Source organism: Macaca mulatta, chromosome 11, assembly GCF_049350105.2.
Source record: "Macaca mulatta isolate MMU2019108-1 chromosome 11, T2T-MMU8v2.0, whole genome shotgun sequence".
NCBI lineage: Eukaryota > Metazoa > Chordata > Mammalia > Primates > Cercopithecidae > Macaca > Macaca mulatta.
The window spans coordinates 119,726,535-119,750,451 of NC_133416.1; the positions used below are offsets into that span (position 1 = coordinate 119,726,535).

Below are 23,917 nucleotides of genomic sequence, written 5' to 3' on the forward strand. Positions count from 1 at the left end.
AGCATTTTCCTTACCTTTTGAACGTATGGAGTATTTCTGTTGTTGTTTTTTGTTTTTAGAGAGAGGATCTCGGTCTGTTGCCCAGGCCGGAGTGCAGTGGCACGATCTCAGCTCACTGCAGCCTCTACCTCCCAGTTCAAATGATTCTGGTTGCCTCAGCCTCCCAGGTAGCTGGGACTACAGGTGCGTGCCACCAAGCCTGGCTAATTTTTGTATTTTTAGTAGAGACGGGGTTTCGCCGTGTTGGCCAGGCTGGTCTCGGAACCCCTGACCTTAGGTGATCCTCCTGCCTCGACCTCCCAAAGTGCTGGGATTACAGGCGTGAGCCACTATGCCTGGCCATGTTGTCCATTTTAATTAACTCTGCCTAACTGTCCTCCCAAATGGCTGCCCCAGTGCTCACTCCCACCAGCAGCACCTGCCTAGGACGCATTACTCCATACTCTTCAAGACACTTCAGATTAAAAAAATAAATTGTAGCATCCCACACCTACAGAAAAGCAGACAAATCTTATCGAGTGACAGCCCTCTGTGTTATCTCGAAGTGAGCCCACCATGATGGTTTTTTTTTAAAATATGGAAAAGTTCTGTGTTTTTGTTTGTGTTCTGGTGAAAGTTCTTTTTTAGATATCCTTTAATTGGTTTATTTAAGATTTTGTGTGGAATGTAGCAGTCATACCTATAAATTAAACCTAAGGCAGATGGAGAACTTTGGAGTTGAGCCTTCCTACTGTAATTTTCATATTGGACGTGAAGGGCAGTGTGATTTTCATAAGACTTTCATTGTTGTACTCCTAGTTGGTATACTTCTGAATACTTTTGAGGCCAGATCTGGCCATCGTGAAACAAAGGTTTCCTTCAGCAACTGCCTGCAGTGTTCTTGAAATAATAGACTGATTAAAACATCTTTGTAGTTTCTGCTTCAGGCAAGTGTTTTTTGCCCTAAATGTGGATAGGAAGAATGAAGCCCTTCATCCTCCTTTTTGCCTGATTATAGCTGTAGGATGTTCACCTGTTCTCAGAAGACATGAAGATTGTGAAGAGAGGGGTCTTGTGTTGCTTTAGAGGAGTCAGTATCAGTCCCTTTCAGAAGCTCTCCTGGATAGACAGGCATTAGGGCCAAATCACCCTGCCCCACCCCTCACCACCATGTCCTAGTCTCTGCTCCCTGTCTCATTCTTCCTCTTTACTTTGGTGGTGCCAGGAGGATGACATGATGGGCGTTGATTCTCTCCACAGACCTTTCTGACAACCTACTCTCAGTATCCCCCCAGTGCGCAGAAGACAAACCAGACTGTGGACTGTGTTTGATTCCTGGGCTCTATTTTAAAAGACAATGTATTAGTTCTCACATTTTAGAATTTATTTGCCAAGGTTTCCACAAGAGTTTAGAAACTAGGGGGAGGGCTGCAGCAGTTTGCTGATGTTTAAAGTTAGCTAAAACGTTCTTTTCAGGGTCATGATTTAATTTTATATTCCCTGGTGAGTTCCGTGTAATGACTGGGAGCAGTCCTCAGCCTTGATTGGCCAGTGACAGCATAGAGTACAATTAATATTAGGAGTGTTTATTTGGGGAAACTAAAATTTGCATCAAATTTGTCTGAGGTATTTGAATCTACAAAATACTGGAGGGAAAGCTGAATTGAGAATCGTAATAAATAAAAGACCACATCCTTCTTTTTTTTTTTTTTTGTTTTGAGACTGTGTCTTACTCTGTCACTCAGGCTGCAATGCAGTGGCACGATCTTGGATCACTGCAGTCTCCACCTCCTGGATTCAAGCGATTCTCCTGCCTCAGCCTCCTGAGTAGCTGGAATTACAGGCTGTGCCACTACACCTGGCTAATTTTTGTAATTTTAGTAGAGACAGAGTTTCACCATGTTGGCCAGGCTGGTCTGGAACTCCTGGCCTCGAGTGATCCACTCGGCTTCCCATAGTGCTGGGATTACAGGTGTGAGCCACTGCGCCTGACCAAGACCACATCCTTTTATTGAACGTTCCTCCTACCATGTTTTCTTTTTTTCTTTCAATTAATCATTGACTCTGACTGTTGATGTCTGTAGCTGCTCTCTTATTTCCAGTTTTATGTCTGTAAATTTCTCTGTCTTCCTAAGATACAAGGTAAATTTCTCTTGCTGATATTTGTGTCTTGGTGGTTTTGGAAAGTGAGTGGTGTGGATGACTGCCCAGAAAACAACAGAACACAGAAGCATTCTCTGCCCAGAACATATCACCAAATAGATACAAACTCATCTCACTGAGTGAAGTAGCTTCCTTTTTGGCAGCAAGAATGGTTTTCCTGGTGCCATATTTTTCAATCCGCCTGCTCTTGAAGCCAGCAGCTACTGCAGACTTGGCATTCCCAGGCACCCAGTTAAGGGAAAGTGACGTGTAGAGGAGGTATCAGATGGGTCTGGATATAGAAAAAGCAGCTGGTTCAAAACCCCATGGGCTGCCTTTCTGTGATAGAGTTATTCACACTTGGGTTAGATAAGGCACAGAGTCCTCCTACACTGGTGCGGAAATGAAGCAGACAGTCTGGCTTGTTGGGCAGCCTAGACTCCTCCAGAATCTGTGCTTGCCTTCCCTATGGAGTGACTGGCAGATCTTAGAATTCAGACCTCAGTGGTTGCTAGCCAGCACTCTCACATTGGTTAGTCCTTCTCTCTGCATCTTTGATTCTTTAGCGATAAATAAGCAAGCATTGACTCTCCTTTGACATGTGCTTGGATCAGACAACTGCACGAGCCGCCTTTCTCCTCCCACTTCTGCCTGGTTCTCCCAGCACCTGCTTTTCTTGTTTGAACTCTTCCTTTTTTTTTTTTTTTTTTTTTTTTTTGAGACAGAACCTCTCTCTGTCACCCAGGCCGAAGTGCAGTGGCATGATCTCAGCTCACTGCAACCTCCGCCTCCCAGGTTCAAATAATTCTCCTGCCTCAGCCTCCCAAGTAGCTGGGATTACAGGTGCCTGCTACCATGCCTGGCTAATTTTTGTATTTTTAGTAGAGATGGGGTTTCACCATGTTGGCCAGGCTGGTCTCGAACCCCTGGTCTTAAGTGATCTGCCCACCTCAGCCACCCAAAGTGGTAGGATTACAGGCATGACCCACTGCACCTGGCCTGATTCTTTACAGATAAACAAACATTGACTCTGCTTTGACATGTGCTTGCATCAGGTAACTGCACCAGCCGCCTTTATCCTCCCACTGCTGCCTGGTCCTGTGAACGCCTGCTTTTCTTATTTGAACTCTTCTTTCCTTTTCCTTGAAAACCTGACAGATGCTAAACCGGCCATTTTCCATGTTGGTGGTTATTAAGCAAGACTTGAACATTTGTTTGTTGCTGGTTTAGGCTTTTATTTCAGAGTTCTCAGAATTAACTTTCTTTTTTTCTGATCCCTTCCAGAGTAAATGTGTCAAATACTGGCCTGATGAGTATGCTCTAAAAGAATATGGCGTCATGCGTGTTAGGAATGTCAAAGAAAGTGCTGCTCATGACTATACGCTAAGAGAACTTAAACTTTCAAAGGTTGGACAAGTAAGTATATTGTCGTATTCTAGAGACTTTGGGAATTATTGATGGTGCGTAGGAATTCAGGGTCTTGCCGTTACTCATGTTTGCATACATGCATGCATTCGCTCACTCATTGATTCAGTAGCCATTTATTGGGTTCCTTCTATGTGCCAGGTACAGTTTAGGCAGTACTGGTACATTGTGAACAAGGCAGTTGGTGTTCCTGCACTCATCAAGCCTAGGGAGATGGATGATTTAAAAACAAATAACTGGCCAGGCGCCGTGGCTCACGCCTGTAATCCCAGCACTTTGGGAGGCTGAGGCGGGTGGATCGCTTGAGCCCAGGAGTTCGAGACTAGCCCTGGGTGGGAGATTGGGATAGGGTGACCTGAGTGGCTGCAAGGCCTGTTAGGAGTCCTCTGCAGGGGCATAGGTTGATGGCCTCCTCTCCAAGTATCCACAGACTTCCGCAGTTGTTCTTTTTTGTTCCTTCCTTTGGAATGGAATATTATATAAAATGCCAGAATAAACTGGGAGAGAAGCAGTAGATGTGAGAGGTGCTGGGGGGTGAAGTCTGCAGGGCATGGGGATTGTTTGGCTTTTGGATGAGGAAGAGGGATTCAAGACACATTGTAGAAGTCTGAGTCTGAGTGGACAGTGGTGCTGTAGCAGACACCACAAAAGCTGGAAGGAGGTCTGATGTGGGCAGTGATTTGTTTTCTTCTGGATATGTTCAGCTGGGCATCTGAACAGTCATGTGGACATTCATCTATTCATTCAGAGATATTTGTTCAATGACCTCTTGGTTCCTGGCACCATGCTGCTTGCTGAAGATAGAGCTGGGAAACAAAACAGATGGAATCCCTGCACTCCCAAGTGTATGCTGTACTGGCCAGTAATCTACCAGCCCAGTAATCGCACATATAAATATATCATTATAAACCGTAATCAGGGCTACAAAGAAAAAATGCAGGAGTTTAGGGTTCATTTGGAGGGGGAAGAAGGGCAAGGGACTTTTGTTTGTTTTTTTTGAAACGGAATTTTGTTCTGTCACCCAGACTGGAGTGCACTGGTGCGTTCACGGCTCACTGCAGCCTCAACCTCCTAAGCTCAGGTGATCCTCTCGCCTCAGCCTCCCATGTAGCTTGGGACTACAGGCGTGTGCCACCATGCCCACCCAATTGTTAACTTTTTTATAGAGACAGGTGTCTCATTATGTTGCCCAGGGTGGTCTTGAACTCCTGGACTTAAGTGATCCTGCTGCCACATGCAGCCTCCCAAGGTGCTGGGATTACAGGCGTGAGCTAGCGCATCTGGCCAAGGGAAGGGAGGTTTCTTAAGGCATAGGGAACAATGTGTTTGAGTCAGCAAAGGAGGTTGTGGAGGTTTGTCCTAAGTGTAGTAAGCAGCCAGAGTTGGATTTAAGCTTTTAAGAGAGTCCCTTCCACCCTGTAGAGACTGGAGGGGGCAGGAGTTGTTCTAGGGATTAGGACCAATTTGGAGGTACTGCAGTTGTCAGAGTAAAAAATAATAGGGCTTGAACTAGGCTAGTGGCCAGGGTGCCCGAAAGAAGAGGACCCAGTAGAGCTGACTGGAGGCAGACGTGCAGGGGTTCAGTGGAGGAGTGTACCAAGGGCGAGGGTGGTGTGCAGGGTGACTGGCAGTTTTCTAGCTTGAGAAGGGTTGGCGGGGGGTTGGCAGTGGACCTGAGGAAGCTGAGAGGATCAAGGACTTCTTTGTGGACACACAAAGTTTGAGATGCCTTGGACACATTGAAGTGGAGCGGTCAGGGAGGCAAGGGTGGAGGTGGGATGCGGAGGGGAGGTGGGATGCAGAGCGTCGTGGATGGATCAGTTTTGCTCAATAGAGGGACATTTTTTTCTGTGGCAACAGGAGGGCAGAAGGAGAAGGTGGCCACAGATGCTGGTAGGTGAACTGAGAGTGATTACTTTCCCCATCCTCTTGGAAGCTTGAGGCAAGGCCATCAACAGACAGTCAGAGGGAATAAGAAGAGAGAGAATATTTGAAGAAAGGGAGAAAAGATGAAATCGTAATTGTGTAGCAGGGCAAGAAGTCCAGAAATGTCTGTGCTGTGCCAAGTGCCCAGTTGAGGTGATGAACATGAAAATATACTGATACCCATCGCCTGGTTTTTCTCGAAGGACACTTGGCTTCTAGGGCACAAAACAGAAAGTACATGGTTCATCCAGGCCCGGGGCTTTGCACAGGTGCAGTGGATGGAGAGGAGGTCAAGGAGTGGAGGCACATGGTAGACAGAGACTGTCCCCAGAGCATGGGGACTCCTGGCTGGATGAGGGGGACGGGGGCAGGAGGATGCAGTTGGCAAAGTGGAGGGAGGGGTCAGTGGTCTGGAGGCTACTTGAAGTGACAAGGGGACCAGAAGGATCTGGAAGCCAGTGTGGTTGTGGCCCAGGGTGGATGTTTAGATTTCTGATGTCAGAGAGGGTCCAGTCATTCTGATGATGGGGAGGGATGGAGGTTGAATCTATGGTAGAGATAGTGAGAGGAACTGGAACAATGTAGCTGTCAAGTAGAAATGGGAGAGAGGGCTGGGCACGGTGGCTCACGCCTGTAATCCCAGTACTTTGGGAGGCTGAGGCAAGAGGATTGCATTAGCTTAGGAGTTCAGGGCTGCAGTGAGCTGTGATTATGCCACTACACTCCAGCCTTGGCAACAGAGCGAGACCCTGTCTCTTAAAAATAAATAAAAAAAAAAGAAGAGAAGAAGAAAAAAGAGAAAAGTATCTTTTTAAATCCCTTTTGAAAATGTCACTTAAGGCTGGGCAAAGTGGCTCACACCTATAATCCCTGCCATTTGGGAGGCCGAGGCCAGTGGATTACTTGAGGTCAGAAGTACAAGACCAGCCTGGCCAACATGGCGAAACCCTGTCTCTACTAAAAATACTAAAAATTAGCTGGATATGGTGGCACACGCCTGTAGTCCCAGCTACTCAGGAGTCGAGTCTGAGGCACAAGAATTGCTTGAACCCAGGAGGTGGAGGTTCCTGTGAGCTGAGATCAAGCCACTGCACACCAGCTTGGATGACAGAGTGAGACTGTCTCAAAAAAAAAAGTCACTTAGCTTATATTGTCTCCACTTATATAGGAAGAAGATGTAGCAAGAAACGTGATACTTTTTGGTCTTCTGTAGTCTTGGTGCCATTGTTGATCTTTATAAATTATCATTATCCTCAAAATAGCCGTAATGTGCTGAGTCTCTTCCTATTTGCTGGGCAGAGACTGAGTGTTTCAGCGAGCTTGTCGAGTCCTTACAATTGCATTATGAGAGAGAGAGATTATTATTCCCACTTTGCAAATGAAGAAATTGAGATTTAGAGATACCCAAGGGCCATGTGAGTGTGAGTGCCTGGAATTGGAGCCTAAATCTAGTTATCTGATAGCAAAGCCTGTGTTCTTATCTGCTTTGCATTAAATACAAGTTTAAAATAGAAAAATACTGACCAGGCTGGGTGGCTCACGCCTGTACCAGGCAGATCACCTGAGGTCAGGAGTTTGAAACCAGCCTGGCCAACATGGCAAAACCCCATCTCTACTAAAAATACAAAAATTAGCTGGGCATGGTGGTGCGTGCCTGTAATCCCAGCTACTTGGGAGGCTGAGTCAGGAGAATCGCTTGAACCCGGGAGGCAGAGGTTGCAGTGAGCCAAGATCACGCCTCTGCACTCCAGCCTGGGCGACAGAGCGAGACTCTGTCTTGGAGGGGAAAAGAAAAAAGAACAATACTACAATAGAAGTCTGTGTTTATATGGTGGGGAAGGTTGGGTATCAAAAAAACAAAGAGGAATGAATGTCTTAAGTGAATGCCTGTTTCCTCATCTGCTTCCTCTTCTGCTGGGAGGAGAGACCTGGGTCCCTTGAGGTCTCAGTTGCCTCCAGAGCTGAGTGCCACAGGGATGCAGAGGAACGGGGATGTTACCTGTTGCTGGTAATTCAGAGAGATGATTCAGGGTGTAGTTACCTGAAAGAACAAATTGCCATACCATACCTCTTGGTTCATATGACAGAGGCAAAGAGTTGCCTGCAGGATTGCCGAAAAGGAGACTAGTTCTGGGAGCCTCATGAAGAGGACCTCTCAGTGGAACCTGGGGAGATTCTTTTCTTCTCCATTGGCTCACATTGGATTTAGGAAAGCTCGGAACTGGGTGATTCCTCAACCTCTTGATTTATTTAATTCTTTTCTGGTTTTTCTTGGCTCTACTCCAGGGGAATACGGAGAGAACGGTCTGGCAATACCACTTTCGGACCTGGCCGGACCACGGAGTGCCCAGCGACCCCGGGGGCGTGCTGGACTTCCTGGAGGAGGTGCACCATAAGCAGGAGAGCATCATGGATGCAGGGCCGGTCGTGGTGCACTGCAGGTGACAGCTCCTGCTGCCCTTCTAGGCCACAGCCTGTCCCTGTCTCTTAGTGCCCAAGGCTTGCTTTTACCTATCTACCCCTAGCTTTTTAACTGTAGAAAGAATTTAATATCTGTTTGAGGCATAGAGCAACTGCATTAGGGGACATTTTGATCCCAAGGCATATTTCTTCTAGACCCTACAGCACTGCCATTGGCCATGGCCATTGTAACATGCTCAGTTAAAACAGCAAAGACTAAGTCAGCATGCTCTCTGAGTCCACTAGAAGTTGTGCATTAAACAACTTCATCCTCGCTCTGCAGTTTCTCCTTATTCTTTGTAATGTTTGCTTTGTAGCTGTTGACTGCTTTGTAGGTATTGAGGTGATGGGGATGTAGTGGAAATAGACCTGATTCTTGAGGATCCCTTAAGTCATTTTTGCTTGGTTCCCTTTTGTCTTCTTTTCTTCTATGATTCACCTCCCTGTGGTTCTGTCCTCTCTCTCTTTTTTTTCGTTTTTGAGATGGAGTCTTGCTCTATTGCCCAGGCTGGAGTGCAGTGGCACCATCTTCGCTCACTGCAACTTCCGCCTCCTGGGTTCAGGCCATTCTTCTGCCTCAGTCTCCCAAGTAGCTGAGATTACAGGTGTCTGACACCACGCCTGGCTAATTTTTGTATTTTGATAGAGACAAGGTTTTGTCATGTTGGCCAGACTGGTCTCGAATGCTTGACCTCAAGTGACCCACCTGCCTTGTCCTCCCAAAGTGCTGGGATTGTAAGTGTGAGCCACCACACCTGGCCCATTCTGTTCTCTTCTACCATAAATATATTTCTTCCCCAACACTATATTTGTTTGCCTCACAAGCTTCCAGCTGCTTTCTACCAACGCCTTTGAAGGAAGCTGTGCTGTGACCTTTGTAATGAGTCTGTGGGCTGCTGATTCTCCAGTCTGGGCTTCATGATTATACTGGGGAACATTGGGTCTCCTAAATCTCATTCATTTCTTGGGCAGGTAGATATATGTGAAACTTTTTTATTTGTCCAGTTGTTAAAGAAGCTACCATTTATTGAGCCAGCCTCTGAGCACAATGTTTTTTGTTTTTAATTTTTAAAATTATTTATTTCTTCTATTTCAGTAACTTTATTATTATTATTTTTTGAGACAGAGTCTCACTCTGTCACCCAGGCTGGAGTGCAGTGGTGCGATCTCAGCTCACTGCAACCTCTGCTTTCTAGGTTCAAGCAATTCTCATGTCTCAGCCTCCTGAGTAGCTGGGATTACAGGTGCATGACAACATGCCTGGCTAATTTTTGTGTTTTTAGTAGAGACGAGGTATTGCTATGTTGACCAGGCTGGTCTGGAACTCCTGGTCTTAAGTGATCATCTTGCTTCGGCCTCCCAAAGTGCTGGGATTATAGGCGAGAACCACTGTGCCTGGCCCTCTTTCAGTAATTTTGATGTATTTTTTTGTATACGATTCCTGTTTCATTCTGTCCAACCAGCACTCTGTATGGTATGTGCTGTTGTCCCCATTTCACAGATGCGGAAACTGAGGGTCAGAGAGGTTAAGGGACTTAACTCAGGCACGTTGTACTGGAGAAGCTGAACTCCAAGAGCAGGTTTGGGCTGACTTCAAAGCCCTGTGCTTTTTGCCAACATATTTTCAAACATAAAGAGACAATTTTATAAATAGCTCCCAAGAGTAGACATTGTTTCTGTTAATACTAATGGCTTGGTTTTGAGTCTGAAACCCCCATGAATGATTCTGTTGTCCCTGCTTTTTGTCCTTCTGCCCGCAGTGCTGGAATTGGCCGGACAGGGACATTCATTGTGATTGATATTCTTATTGACATCATCAGAGAGAAAGGTGGGTCATCTGGCGGGCAAGAAGTGACAGTTTCTGTTTTTAGTTTATGGAAGGAAAGTGCTCGTGAAAACAGCCTAGGGAAGAGAGGTTGAATGGGAAAAATTTTTCACAAAAATCTGGGCTGAAGACTTCAGTGTGTCTGCTTGAGAACAGAAGTGACACTATTTGAGCTTTTGGCATAAAATGAAGTCTAGGAGCTGCTGAACCCACTGCCGTGGCCTTTTGTTGCATACACAGTGGTGGTCTCTATCCAGCCACCTGAACCTTGTTTACAGTATGGGGTGATTTGTTGGAAAGTGAGGGAATCCTGACCTCTGCCACTTTATTATTTATGTAGTCTTCTGGGATCTTTGGTATTGGTCAGAAGTTCAACACTGTAGCCATTGCAACATGCTCAATTAAAACAACAAAGACTAAATCAGCATTGTCTGTGAGTCCACTAAAAGTTGTGTGTAAACAACTTCATCCTGGTTCTGCAGTTTCTCTTTATTCTTCTTGATGTTTCCTTCGTAGGTGTTGACTGCGACATTGACGTTCCCAAAACCATCCAGATGGTGCGGTCTCAGAGGTCAGGGATGGTCCAGACAGAAGCACAGTACCGATTTATCTATATGGCGGTCCAGCATTATATTGAAACACTACAGCGCAGGATTGAAGAAGAGCAGGTACCAGCCTGAGGGCTGGCATGCAGATTCGCATTCTCTTTCTAGGCCTCTTGGATACGCTCTCCTTTTGAGCAGGAGGAGAGGCTCTGATAGACAACTGTTTGATTTGGGAATGGGAAACAAACTCCCAACTAAAAGGGCTTCTGGAAACTGTTAATTATTCTCTACTTCTCAGCTCTGATTTTTCACTGCAGAGGAGCTTAGGGAAGGGCACCATCCTATCAGCCTGGCCTGCCAGATTGAAGAACTGCCATGCAGAAAGGTCTGATGTTCCCAGGCTCACGTGGCAAGCATAAAACTCAAAGCCTTGAAGTTTCTAGCCTGTTCCAGCCTTGATCCAGGCCATGTTTATCCTGATTCCATCCTTTAAAACGAATGCCTCACTCTTAATAGCGCACAGCAGTTTGAACCACTAATTTGGTCGAGTTGGAAACAGTGAAATTTCAATTTTAATAAGCTGTGCATAATGAAGAGGAATGTGGAATTGGAGCCTTTCCATCTGAAGCTATTCATAACAGGCACAAAGCTGAGTTAATTAGGAATATGCTGAGATGAAGGAAATGAGGAGAACTGCTCTTTTGGGGGCTGTGCTTCTCTCCCCCACCCCTCAACCCCATTGCCATGCTGCAGATGGGGTAGTGTCTAAACATCAGTGACGATTGCCTGCATTACTCTGCTCATTGCCTTCCAGAGAACTCAGCTTCTCCAAATGCTGAGCTCTTTTCAGAATGGGACCTGCCACCAATATTTGAAAGATTTCTAGACTAGCAGAATAGCAGCCACTTTATCAAAGTTTGGTGGGCCAAAGTAAGGTAACTGCTAATTAGTTTAGTAGGTTTTCAGTCCACACAGACATACGGAATTGTTTTATTATACATAGACATCTTCAGAAACTGTATGTATAGAAATTAAGGTCAAAATTTGAACTTCAGTGCTTTATTTTTTAAAAATTTTTATTTATTATTGTTATTATTTTTTGAGACGGAGTCTTGCTCTGTTGCCCAGGCTGGAGTGCAGTGGCACGATCTCGGCTCACTGCAAACTCTGCCTCCCAGGTTCACACCATTCTCCTGCCTCAGCCTCCCGAGTAGCTGGGACTACAGGCACCCACCACCGCACCCGGCTAATTTTTTGTATTTATAGTAGAGATGGGGTTTTACCGTATTAGCCAGGATGGTCTTGATCTCCTGACCTCGTGATCCACCCGCCTCGGCCTCCCAAAGTGCTGGGATTACAGGCGTGAGCTACTGCACCTGGCCAACTTCAGTGCTTTAAATCTGAATTTGTATTAAGTGATATGAAATATTTAGATGGTTACTATAAGTTATTTTATATATGTCTTCCATTATACTTAATTTGGCCCAAGAATAGTTAGGCAAAAAGTTGCCCAAAGAGAAGGATTTCCTAGTAAATACAAAGCAAATGTAGCATAGTTACTACAATTTGGAGCATGTTCAGGAATGTCTTTTTTTTTTTTTTAAATGAGAGAGGTCTCTCTCTGTTGACCAGGCTGGAGTGCAGTGGTGCAATCATGGCTCACTGCAGCCTCAGTCTCCCAGGGTTAAGCGATCCTCCCACCTCAGCCTCCCAAGTAGCTGGTACTACAGGCATGTGCCACCACACCCAGCTAATTTTTGCATTTTTTGTAGTGTCACGGTTTCGCCATGTTGCCCAGGCTGGTCTTGAACTCCTAGGCTCAACCAGTGCTCCTGCCTTAGCCTCTCTGAGTAGTTAGGACTACAAGTTTGTGGCACCATGCCCGGCTAATTTTTTTATCTTTATTTTGTAGAGACAAGGTCTTACTGCGTTGCCCAGGCTAGTCTTGAATTCCTGGGCTCAAACAACCCTCCCACTTTGGGTTTCCAAAGTGTTGGGATTACAAGTGTGAGCCACTGAGCTAGTGACCTCTGGGTTTTAAAAATATGTAGGCTTCGATTATTTATTTTTATTTTTATTTTATTTTTATTTATTTATTTTTTTTTTTTGAGACGGAGTCTTGCTCTGTCGCCCAGGCTGGAGTGCAGTGGCCGGATCTCAGCTCACTGCAAGCTCCGCCTCCCGGGTTTACGCCATTCTCCTGCCTCAGCCTCCCGAGTAGCTGGGACTACAGGCGCCCGCCACCTCGCCCGGCTAGATTTTTGTATTTTTTAGTAGAGACGGGGTTTCACCGGGTTAGCCAGGATGGTCTCGATCTCCTGACCTCATGATCCGCCCGTCTCGGCCTCCCAAAGTGCTGGGATTACAGGCTTGAGCCACCGCGCCCGGCCGATTATTTATTTTTAAAAATGAAATCCTGCAATGTATAGTTTTCTGCATTGTGTGGTTTGAATTTATCTGGGAACTGGCTGCCTGGCTGATTGTGGTAAAGTAAGAAGTACTTAATTTAGTAGAAAGTTTAAATGACAGACACAACATTAAACCCAACTGATTTATAAATGAAGCAAAAGAACAAAAACTCATTCAGGATAATTGGTTATTCTAAAATACAGTCACTTCTAAAATTATGAAGTGTTCATGACCTTTGGGAGTGAAAGAATTTGCTAAAAAAGGATCAGTGAAAAAAAGTAATGATGGGTAAAGAACTGTGGGGAAGGAAGAGAAGAAACAGCACAAGGAAGGAAGAATATAAAATCAGATGTGGGAATCCAGGGGAAAGTGCAAACGAAGCAAGATTGAGAAAATTCTCAAGTTTTTATAAACAGTTCTCACGCTCTGCCAGTTCCTTGGACGTAGACTTTTTTGTTAACTTCCAATTACAGTAGTGGAAAAAAAAAAACCCCTCAAATTTGCAAAAGTAGTCTGTGGAATTTTCTTTACCTAACTTTCCTGACTTAACTTTTTAGCATACTTAACTTTATCATTCATTTATTCTGTCTGTTTAAAATTAAAAGTGTGAATTGTAAAAGGTAAAATGTTTGTTGCTTACAAACGTTTATACCGCTTTGTCTCTAAATATCATTTCATTTTAAAAAATAAATAATCTAAGCCTACACATTCTAAAATGTGTATATTTTCTAAAAATAAGGCCTTTCTCTTACATAACCAATGTCACAATTATTTGATACAGTGATCAAAATCAGAAAACAAACACTGATATAATACTATCATCTAACCTACAGACCATCCTCAAATTTTGCCAGTTTGTCCTGCTAGTATCTTTTATGAGTTCAGGGTCACACAGTGCATTTGGTTATAATGTATCTTTTTTCTCTTTTTTGAGACAGGGTCTCACTTTGTTGCCCAGGTTGGAGTGCAGTGTTGAGACTATGGCTCACGGCAGCCTTGACCTCCTTGGGCTCAGGGGATCCTCCCACCTCAGCCTCTTGAGTAGCTGGCACCACAGGCATGCACCATCATGCCTGGCTAAGTTTTGTATTTTTTGTAGAGATAGAGCTTCACCGTGTTGCCCCGGTTGACCTTGAACTCCTGGGCTCAAGTGACCCTCCCGTCTTGGCCTCCCAAAGGGGGATTACCCAGGTGTGAGCCACCACACCTGGCCAGTTTAGTCTCTTTAATCTGGAACAGTTTCTCAGTCATTCTTATTTTTCATGACCTGGATGTTTTTGAAGAGTTTAGGCCAGCTATTTAGTAGAATGCCTCTCGATTTGGTTTTGTCCAGTGTTTTCTCTTGACTATATTCTAGTCATGCATTTTTGGCAGGACTGTCACAGAAATGTTATTGTAGTCTTCTTGGTACATCACATCAGGTACACACTGTTGATCTGATTCATTACTAGTGGTGTTAACTTTGATCACTTGAATAAGGTGGTGTCTGTCAAATTTGTCCACCATAAAGTTACTTGAGCAAAATGTAGCTGGGACTACAGGCATAGCAAAAAATGTAGCAAAAAGTAGTATTTTTGCTACATTTTTTTAAGCAAAAAAAGTATTTTTCCCTTTTAAGTTAATCTCTTGACCATAAAGTTATTATTTTTCCCTTTTAAGTTAATATCTTGTTGGTAGATACTAGAGACTGTGTAAATTACCTATTTCTCATAATACTTTTTGCCTACTAATTTTATATTCATTGATTAAATTCTTGCCTAAAAAATTATTACCGTGGTATTTGCCAAGTAGCAATTTTCTGTTTCCACTATTGCCTTTCCCCCAGCTTTTAAAAGTATAAGTGGCAAAGAAAAATTGTATATAAAGTATATACCATGATATTTTGATATATGTATACTTTGTGAAGTGATTTTCAAAATTGAGTTAAATAATGCAGCCAACATCTCAGTGACTTTTTTTTTTTTTTGAGATGGAGTCTTGCTCTGTCACCCAGTCTGGAGTGCAGTACCACAATCTTGGCTCATTACAACCTCCACCTCCCAGGTTCAAGCGATTCTCCTGCATCAGCCTCCCCAGTAGCTGGGATTACAGGCGCCCGCCATCACACCCGGCTAGTTTTTGTATTTTTAGTAGAGATGGGGTTTCACCCCGTTGGCCAGGCTGGTCTCGAACTCCTGACCTCAAATGATCTGCCTGCCTTGGCTTTCCAAAGTGCTGAGATTACAGGTGTGAGCCACTGCACCCAGCCACTCTTAGTAAATTTTAAATGTACATTTTTTTTTTTTTTTAAGATGGAGTCTCCCTTTGTCACCCCGGCTGTAGTGCAGTGGCATGATCTTGGCACACTAGAACCTTTGCCTCCTGGGTTCAGGTGCTTCTCCCACCTAAGCCTCCCAAGTAGCTGGGACTGCAGGCACGTGCCACCATGCCTGGCTGATTATTGTATTTTTAGTAGAGACGGGGTTTCACCATGCTAGCCAGGCTGGTCTTGAACTCCTGATCTCAGGTGATCCACCGACCTCGGCTTCCCAAAGTGCTGAGATTACAGGCATGAGCCACCATGCCCAGCGACATTACATTATTATTAACTATAATCACCATGCTGTACATTAGATCTCCAAAATGTATTCATCTTATGTAACTTCAAGTTTGTACCCTTTGACCAAAGTCTCCTTGTTTTCCCCACCCCTAACCCCTAGTAATCACTGCTTTAATCTCAGTTTTTATGAGTTTGACTGGTTTAGATTCCACATACAAATGAGATCAGGAAGTGATGGTTTATTTCACTTAGCATAATGTCATCCATGTTCTTGCAAATGACAGGATTTTCTTCTTTTTAAAAATAATATTCCTGCTGGACGTGGTGGCTCGCGCCCGTAATCCCAGCACTTTGGGAGGCGGAGGAGGGCGAATCACTTGAGGTCAGGAGTTCGAGACCAGCCTGGCCAACATGGTGAAACCCCATCTCTACCAAAAGCCTAAAAAATTAGCTGGGTGTGGTGGCACACGCCTGTGATCCCAGCTACTTGGGAGGCTGAGGCAGGAGGATCTCTTGAACCCGGGAGGCGGAGGTTGCAGTGAGCGAAGATGGTGCCACTGCACTTTAACTTGGATGTTGATGTTGTTCCACTTATTTATTTTTACTTTTGTTCCCTGTGCTTTTGGTATCAAATCCTAAAAACCATTGCCACGACCACTGTCATGGTGCTTTCCCAATATGCTTTCTTCTAGAACTTTTTAGGTTCATCATTCCCTTTTCTGTTTTTAGTTGCAAGCTTACCATAAGGAAGGGCTTTTCTTTCTCCCTTATTTATTTATTCATGTCTATCAGAATGGGCACCTTACTACTATTTTTGTTGTTATTGCTTGAATTGACTTGAATTTGGCTAGTGGGAACCTTTTCAGATTGGGTACTCTGTCCTTTTGATCCGTTTCCATTTTCAAGCACTTCTTTAGACTTTAGAAGATGGTCTAGGCTCATCTTCTCCTTTCCCAGCCGTTTTTCAAAGGAACCTGATTCCTTTTAGTGAAGAGTAGTAGTTTGAAACCAAGATCTGGGCACTGGATCTACTTGTTTGTACTGCTGCAACGTTCTTTGAATTGCCAATTAGCTGATCAATTACTGCTCTGTTTGAGTTCCCTCTCTGTAAAACCTCACACATGTGTACAGACAGTCCCTGACTTAAGATGGTTCGACTTATGATTTTTGATTTTATGATGGTTTGAGAGCAATATAACCATTCTGTTTTTCACTTTTCATTCAACACTTTATTTTAAAATAGGTATTGTGAGATGATATTGCCAACCTATGGGCTAATGTAAGTGTTCTGAGCACGTTTAAAGTAGGCTAGGCTAAGCTGTGGTGTTTGGTAGGTTAGATACCTTAAATGCATTTTTGACTAGTGATATTTTCAACTTACGATGAGTTTATTGGGATGTATCCCCATAAAGTCGAGGAGCGTTATACATATCTGTATAGTAGAGTGAGTTCCTTATACATTTCATCCAGTTTCCCCTGAAGTTAACATTTTACCTAACCATGATACATTTATCAAAACTAAAGCATTAACATCAATACATTGCTATTAACTAAACTCTAGAGTTTAATTGGATTTTGCCAGTTTTCCAGTGAATATCCTTTTTCCATTCCAGGATCCAATTCACGATCACACATTGAGTTTGGTCACACTTGTCTCTGTAGTCTTCTCCAATCTATGACAGCTTCTTAGGCTTTCCTTGTTTTTCATGACCTTGATGATTTCTTTTTTTTTTTTTTTGAGATGGAGTCTCATTCTGTTGCCTAGGCTGGAGTGCAGTGACATGATCTCAGCTCACTACAAGCCCTGCCTCCTGGGTTCACGAGGTTCTCCTGCCTCAGCCTCCCGAGTAGCTGGGACTACAGGCACCCGCCACCACGTCTGGCTAATTTTTTGTATTTTTAGTAGAGGCGGGGGTCTCACCATGTTAGTCAGGATGGTCTCGATCTCCTGACCTTGTGATCTGCCCGCCTTGGCTTCCCAAAGTGCTGGGATTACAGGTGTGAGCCACCATGCCCGGCGACCTTGACGATTTTTAAGAGTACTGGTCACATATCTTGTAGGATATCCCTCAACTTGTGTTAATCTTATGTTTTCTCATGATTAGACTTGAGTAATGGAGTTTTGGGAAGAATACCACAGAGGTATATTGTTAAGTGTTCTCATCACTTGGAGGTAAATGTTATCAACATGGCCTGGTGATGTTGAACTTGTCTGTTGGTTTAGTTAGTATCTGCCAGATTTTTCTCACTGTATAATTACAAATCCTCCTTAACTTATGATGGGATTACAGCCTGATAAGCGCATCATAAATTGAAAATATCATAAGTCAAAAATACATTTAATGCACCTAACCTACTAAACATCACAGCTTAGCCTAGCCTGCCTTAAATGTACTCAGGACACATTAGCCTACATGTAAAGCCTATTTTATAATAAAGTGTTGTGTATCTCATGTAATATGTTGAGTACTGTACTCAGAATGAAAAACAGAAGGGTTGTATTGCTTTTGCACCATCATAAAGTAAAAAAAAAAACCATAAGGCAAACCATCATGAAGTTGGGGACTGCCTATACTCTTTTCCCCTTTCCCTGTTCAATTCTTTGGAAGAAAGTTGTTTAGTTCAGACCATACTCAAGAGGAAGGAAATAAAGCTCCATCTCTTGGAGCTTAATTGAAACTGGAATGACTGGTTTCTACATAACTTATTTAGAGTCCCTTTGTAAGAAAGATTTGTTCCTTCTCTCCATTTGTTTTTTTCCATTATTTATATTGATAGAGATGCATGTATATTTATTTTATACCTTGGGTTATAATCTATTTTTCTTGCTCAAATTGTTACAGCTTTGGTCACTGGGAGGTTCTTCAGATTGGCTCCTGTGTCTTTTGACATGTCCCCACCCTCTTGTTTCTGAGTGCTTCTCTACTTTGGCATTACAAAAGATGTTCCAGGCTCCTCTTCTGTTGTTCCCTGCCACAGCCCTAGAATCATCCATTTCTATGGAGCCCTGGTTCCTTTTACTTTAGACTCTGGGGTTTAGAAACTAGTCTGGGTGTTGGGTATGCTCATTGCTGCTTCTAGGCCCTCTCAGCAGATAGAGCTAGAAAACGTATGGCTGTATATGAATCCATGGATTCACATCTATCTATCATTGTTTTCTGTATCTGGCCATCTGTATATATATTAAGCTAAACATGAGTTCATACTGATGTCTCAGACTCTAATCCATTGCTGCAGGGCTCATTCTTGCCTTCCTTTTGCTTATTTGTGACTTCTTTCTCTAACAGGGAAAAACCCCAGTCTCATTATCACCAACCTATCTACTCATTTGTTCAACCCTGGTATAGGTGTAAAGTAGTTTCAGAATTACTAACTATACCCCTGTGAGAACTGTATTTGCCAACTAGGCACTTCTTCTTTGAATGAAATACACACCACACAGGGAGCATCTCTACACTTCAGCATGCAGAGATCGGAACAGTGTTCTCTCTGAGTGAATCATACTGAAGGACGGAAATTATTTTAAAAATTCTGTAATGGGTCAGGCCTATAATCCTGGCATTTTGGGAGGCTGAGGCGGGCAGATCACCTGAGGTCAGGAGTTTGAGACCAGCCTGGCCAACATGGTAAAAATCCGTCTCTACAAAATTACAAAAATTCGCCAGGCGTGGTGGCATATACCTGTAATCCCAGATACTGTGGAGGCTGAGGCATGAGAATCACTTGAACCTGGGAGGCAGAGGTTGCAGTGAGCTGAGATTGTGCCACTGCACTCCAGCCTGGGCGACAGAGCGAGACTCTCTCTCAAAAAAAAAAAAAAAAAAAAAAAAAAATTCCATGCTAGCAGAGCTGGAATAGAAATGGGGTTGCACAGGCTGAATTTCAGTTGTTGCAACATTAAATGAGCAAGATTTAAACTGGCCTTGTGTGGCACTTGATATTCAGCTGCTCGTATTTTATTAAACACTTTCTTTTTGTTTGGTGTCTGTCATTCCTTTGAGAAGTATTTGAGTGCCTTTTCTGTTGCAGACATTGATTAGATGCTGAGGTGGTAACAGTGAAGAAGATAGCCATGGTTGTTGCCTCATGGAACTGAAGTTTTACCAGATGTAAAATTTGAATTAACATGAGACTGTGCCCCCCTGTGCCCTATTGTTTCTTCACACAGCTCCCTTCATTTCCTTGTTTTTTTCATACTTGTTCATTCATTCCTGCATTAATTAAAGTAGGTTGTACTGTGCCAGGCACTGGCAATATTTAAGTAGTCGTGTTCCTGAAATGGAAATAAATCCAGCATGGTTGGAATAGAAGGAGTTGGGGTACAATGTGGAGTGTGATGGGGGGATTAGAAAAGTAAGCTGAGACCAGATTTTTTGTTTGGAGGGAGAGGTGGGGCTTATAGGCATATTACAGATTTTAGACTTTATTTGGAGGGAAATGGAAGTCATTGAGGAGTCTGAAGCAAGAGAATGGCATAAAAAGATCCTCATTTTAGGCCAGGTGTGGTGACTCACACCTGTAATCCCAGCATTTTGGGAGGCTGAAGTGGGTGGATCGCTTGAGACCAAGAGTTTGAGACTAGCCTGGGCAACATGGTGAAACCCTGTCTCTACCAAAATTACAAAAATTAGCTGGGCATGGTGGCTCATGCCTGTGGTCCCAGCTACTTGAGAGGCTGAGGCATGAGAATCACTTGAACCCAGGAGGCAGAGACTGCGGTGAGCCAAGATTGTGCCAATGCATTCCAGCCTGGGTGACAGAGTGAGACTTCGTCTCAAAAAAAAAAAAGAGACCCTCATTTTGAAAGAGGACTCTGGCTTGAGGGTGAAGAATGGGTGGGCTCCAGGCTTGAGCAGCTGCAGGGGCCAGGGAGGAGCTGCTGCAGCGCTGCACGTGAGAATCCGTCATGGTTTGGTCAGAGTGGGTGGGACTGACAGTGAGCACAGAGCGAAGTAAAACCAGCAAGATTTCATGATTGGATAGTGGAAGGAATCGTGGTGTTTGTAGTCTTCAAATGTGAACCCAGAGTGCACTGGACAAGTAGTCTAGGCTGCTCTGTAACCAAGGCAAGTGTTTTCATTTTACCCTCTCTTCCTGCTCTTGGCCTTTGATTTTTTGTAATTTAAGGTTTATGAGTGTAATCAGTTACTTCACATGGAAAGATACTTAATACCAGATGATTTCGGAGTCTTGTGATTGATCCCTTCTCTCAATCTTGGTTGTGTGTCAGTTGGCAAGGCCATAGGATTTATTATGAACATTGCAGAAGGCTTGGTTACTGTGCTGTGACATTGAATTTGGGTGGAGATAGATCAATTTCAAATGATTTTCTAGGCCTCAGAAACACATTACCCTCTACTCCACAAACACAAATCAAAACAAAACAATCCCTATTCCCTGAGAATTTCTCTTGATCTATCACACAGCCTGTGCTGTCACAGTACTAAGACGAGCCCATCTGATTTGTGAGTCAGTTTTATTTCTTGGTCTTCTACAGAAGCTAAAAAGTTCCAACATTTTTTTTTTCTTGTTTTTTTTTTGAGACAGAGTCTTGCTCTGTTGCACAGGCTGGAGTGCTGTGGCGTAATCTCAGCTCACTGCAAGCTCTGTCTTCCAGGTTCAAGGGATTCTTCTGCCTCAGCCTCCGAGTAGCTGGGACTACAGGCGCGTGCCACCATGCGCCCGGCTAATTTTGTGTATTTTCAGTACAGATGGGGTTTCACCGTATTAGCCCAGATGGTCTCGATCTCCTGACCTCATGATCCGCCCACTTCGGCTTCCCAAAGTGCTAGGATTACAGGCATGAGCCACCATGCCTGGCCCAAGTTCCAACATTTTAATGCTTTTCCTTGGATTCCTTTGAGTCATTGAAGTAATTCCTGTTTCATTTATACGAATTATTCCACACTAGAAAATTCTGTTGTAATCACTTTATGTATTAATAGAAATACTGATTTTTATTTTCAAGGAAGTATTGAGTAGTGGGGGGAAATAGGGATTAACTGTTAAATGGGTATAGAGTTTCAGTAATATAAGACAAAAAACTTCAGGGATCTTCTATACAGCAGTGGGTATATAGTTAACAATACTGCACATCTAACAGTTTCTTAAGAGGGTAGATCTCATGTCATGTGTTTTTAAAAGTTACTTTTTAAAAAAATTGAGTAAAAAAGCAGTTTTACTCTTCAGTTCCTATTTATTATAGATTTAAAATTTTTATTTTAAAAAGTGAGTTGAGATTTTTAAACCTCAGGATAAGTTTTATTTATTTTTTAAAAAATATTTTATTATTATTTTTTGAGAGGGAGTCTCACTCTGTCACCCAGGCTGGAGTGCAGTGGTATCTTGGTTCACTGCAATCTCCATCTCCCAGGTTCAAGTGATTCCGGTGCTTCAGCCCCTACAGGTGTGCGCCACCACACCCGGCTAAGTTTTGTATTTTTAGTAGAGATGGAGTGTCACCATGTTGGCCAGGCTTGTCTTGAACTCCTGACCTCAAGTGATCACCTGCCTTGGCCTCTCAAAGTGCTGAGATTACACGTACGAGTCACAGTGCCTGGCAGGTAAGTTTTAAAATAATGATCTCTGCTAGCAGGGCATGGTGGCTCATGCCTGTAAACCCAGCACTTTGGGAGGCTGAGGCAGAAATATCACTTGAGGCCAAGAGTTCGAGACCAGTCTGGGCAACATAATGAGACCCCCCTCTGCACAAAAAGTAAAAAAAAGATTTGGCTGAATGTGGCATGTTCCTGTAGTACCAGCTATTGGGAGGCTGAGGTGGGAGGATTGCTTGAGCCCAGGAGTTTGAGGCTGCAGTGAGCTATGATTAGACCACTGTGCTCTAGCCTGGGTGACAGAGTGAGACCCTGTCTCTTAAAAAAAAAAAAAAAAAAGGGCCATGTGTGGTGGCTCACACCTGTAACCCCAACACTTTGGGAGGCCAAGGCAGGCAGATCACTTGAGGCCAGGAATTTGAGACCAGCCTGGCCAACATGATGAAACCCTATCTCTACTGAAAATACAAAAATAAGCCAGGTGTTGTGGTGCACACCTGTAATGCCAGCTACTTGGGAGGCTGAGGCAAAGAATTGCTTGAACCTGAGAGGCAGAGGCTACAGTGAGCCCAGATCACACCACTGCACTCCAGCCTGGGTGACAGAGCGAGACCATCTCAAAAACAACAACAACAACAAAACCAAACAAAAGTTCTTGCCAATTCTTCCATTTAATATTTAATTTTGAATTATATTTTATCTTTCTAAGGATTGTTTCTTATATAAGCAAAGATTTTTCAGTGCTAAACGTTTACGACTGCTATTCAGAAATGGTTATTTGCAAGTCTTTGTTTTAAGAAAATGGCTGTTCAAAAAATCAAAATAGTATATAAACCAAACAAAACATTTTTGCTTTGGATGTCTGTTTTGCAACTTCTTCCCTGCACTATAAGTTCTTACTGACTGCTTTATCAGTTAATAAATTGGTTTGGCTACTTTAACAGAGGCAAATAGTATTAGGCAAAACATTATTTTTTATTTCTATTTTTTGAGACAGTCTCACTCCGTCACCCAGGCTACAGTGCAGTGGCCTGATCTGGCTCACTGCAACCTCCGCCTCCCAGGTTCAAGTGATTCTCATGCCTCAGCCTCCTGAGTAGCTGGAATTACAGGTGTGTGCCACCACACCCAGCTAATTTTTGTATTTTTAGTAGAGACAGGGTTTTGCCATGTTGACCAGGCTGGTCTCGAACTCTTGACCTCAAGTGATCCTTCTACTTTGGCCTCCCAAAGTGCTGGGATTACAGGCATAAGCCACTGTGCCCAGCCCTATTTTTTATTTTTTAGAGTTGGGTCTCGCTCTGTTGCCCAGGCTGGAGTGAAATGGTACGATCATAGCTTACTGCAGCCTTCAATTCCTAGGCTCAAGCAATGCTCCTGCCTCAGCCTTCTGAGTAGCTGGGACTATAGGCTTGTGCCACCAGGCCTGGCTTAAACGCTTATACATTAGTATTTGATACGGCTACCCTAAGGGCAATCCTATAGTGAAGTCAGCATTAGATAATGATGCTCATCTGATGGATTAGATTTCCAGAGTTGGCTGTTTCCAGGTGCCTATAGGAGTAGAAAAGGGTGATAAACCATCTAACTAGATGTCCTACCAAATATAGTTCACTCCACATCCGAGATGAGACTGCATGACTGCCGGTTTTCTTTGCCTTTTTCCCCCCAGGGTATCATCAGAACCAAAAATGAAGTTTTAAAGGTGGGTCGGGTGTGGTGGTTCATGCCTGTAATCCTAGCACTTTGGGAGGCTGAGGCAGGTGGATCATCTGAGCTCAGGAGTTCAAGACCAGCCTGTCTAACATGGTAAAGCCCTATCTCTACTAAAATTTTAACAAAAAGTTAGCCGGGCATGGTGGTGGGCATCTGTAATCCCAGCTACTCAGGAAGCTGAGGCATGAAAATCGCTTGAACCCCAGAGGAGGCAGAGGTTGCGGTGAGCCGAGATCATGCCACTGCACTCTAGCCTGAACAACAGAGCAAGACTCTGTCTCCAAACAAACAAAAAAGGTGCCAGAGTTTTTTCCAGGGGCGAGGGGCGATACAATGAAGTGTGTTATTGTTTCTGATAAGAGTGCTACCATCTTTCATTCTTGTGTGCCATTTCTAG

General features: G+C 43.8%; 1 protein-coding gene and 2 long non-coding RNA genes across 11 annotated transcripts in view; 1 reads left to right on the forward strand and 2 right to left on the reverse strand.

The window, feature by feature from the left end:
• Positions 1-23,917, forward strand: part of PTPN11 (protein tyrosine phosphatase non-receptor type 11) — a 116,441-nt gene that overhangs the window by 67,966 nt on the left and 24,558 nt on the right. For 3 of the 9 annotated variants that reach the window (XR_013400598.1, XR_013400600.1, XR_013400599.1), the window contains exons 10-13: positions 3,406-3,537; positions 7,759-7,913; positions 9,693-9,760; positions 10,274-11,077. Coding sequence is in view for 3 of the 9 variants with exons in the window: in XM_077952848.1 (XP_077808974.1) it covers positions 3,406-3,537; positions 7,747-7,913; positions 9,693-9,760; positions 10,274-10,425 (519 nt within the window). In the remaining 6 variants the exon portion in view is untranslated. 9 annotated transcript variants of the gene reach the window in all.
• On the reverse strand, positions 2,804-6,281 carry LOC144333074 (uncharacterized). Its single transcript, XR_013401426.1, has 4 exons — positions 6,102-6,281; positions 4,669-4,770; positions 3,116-3,782; positions 2,804-2,952 (listed from the first exon to the last, which is right to left on the reverse strand). It is a non-coding gene; the product is annotated as an uncharacterized LOC144333074 (long non-coding RNA).
• Positions 13,739-16,231, reverse strand: LOC144333095 (uncharacterized). Its single transcript, XR_013401452.1, has 2 exons — positions 15,683-16,231; positions 13,739-14,822 (listed from the first exon to the last, which is right to left on the reverse strand). It is a non-coding gene; the product is annotated as an uncharacterized LOC144333095 (long non-coding RNA).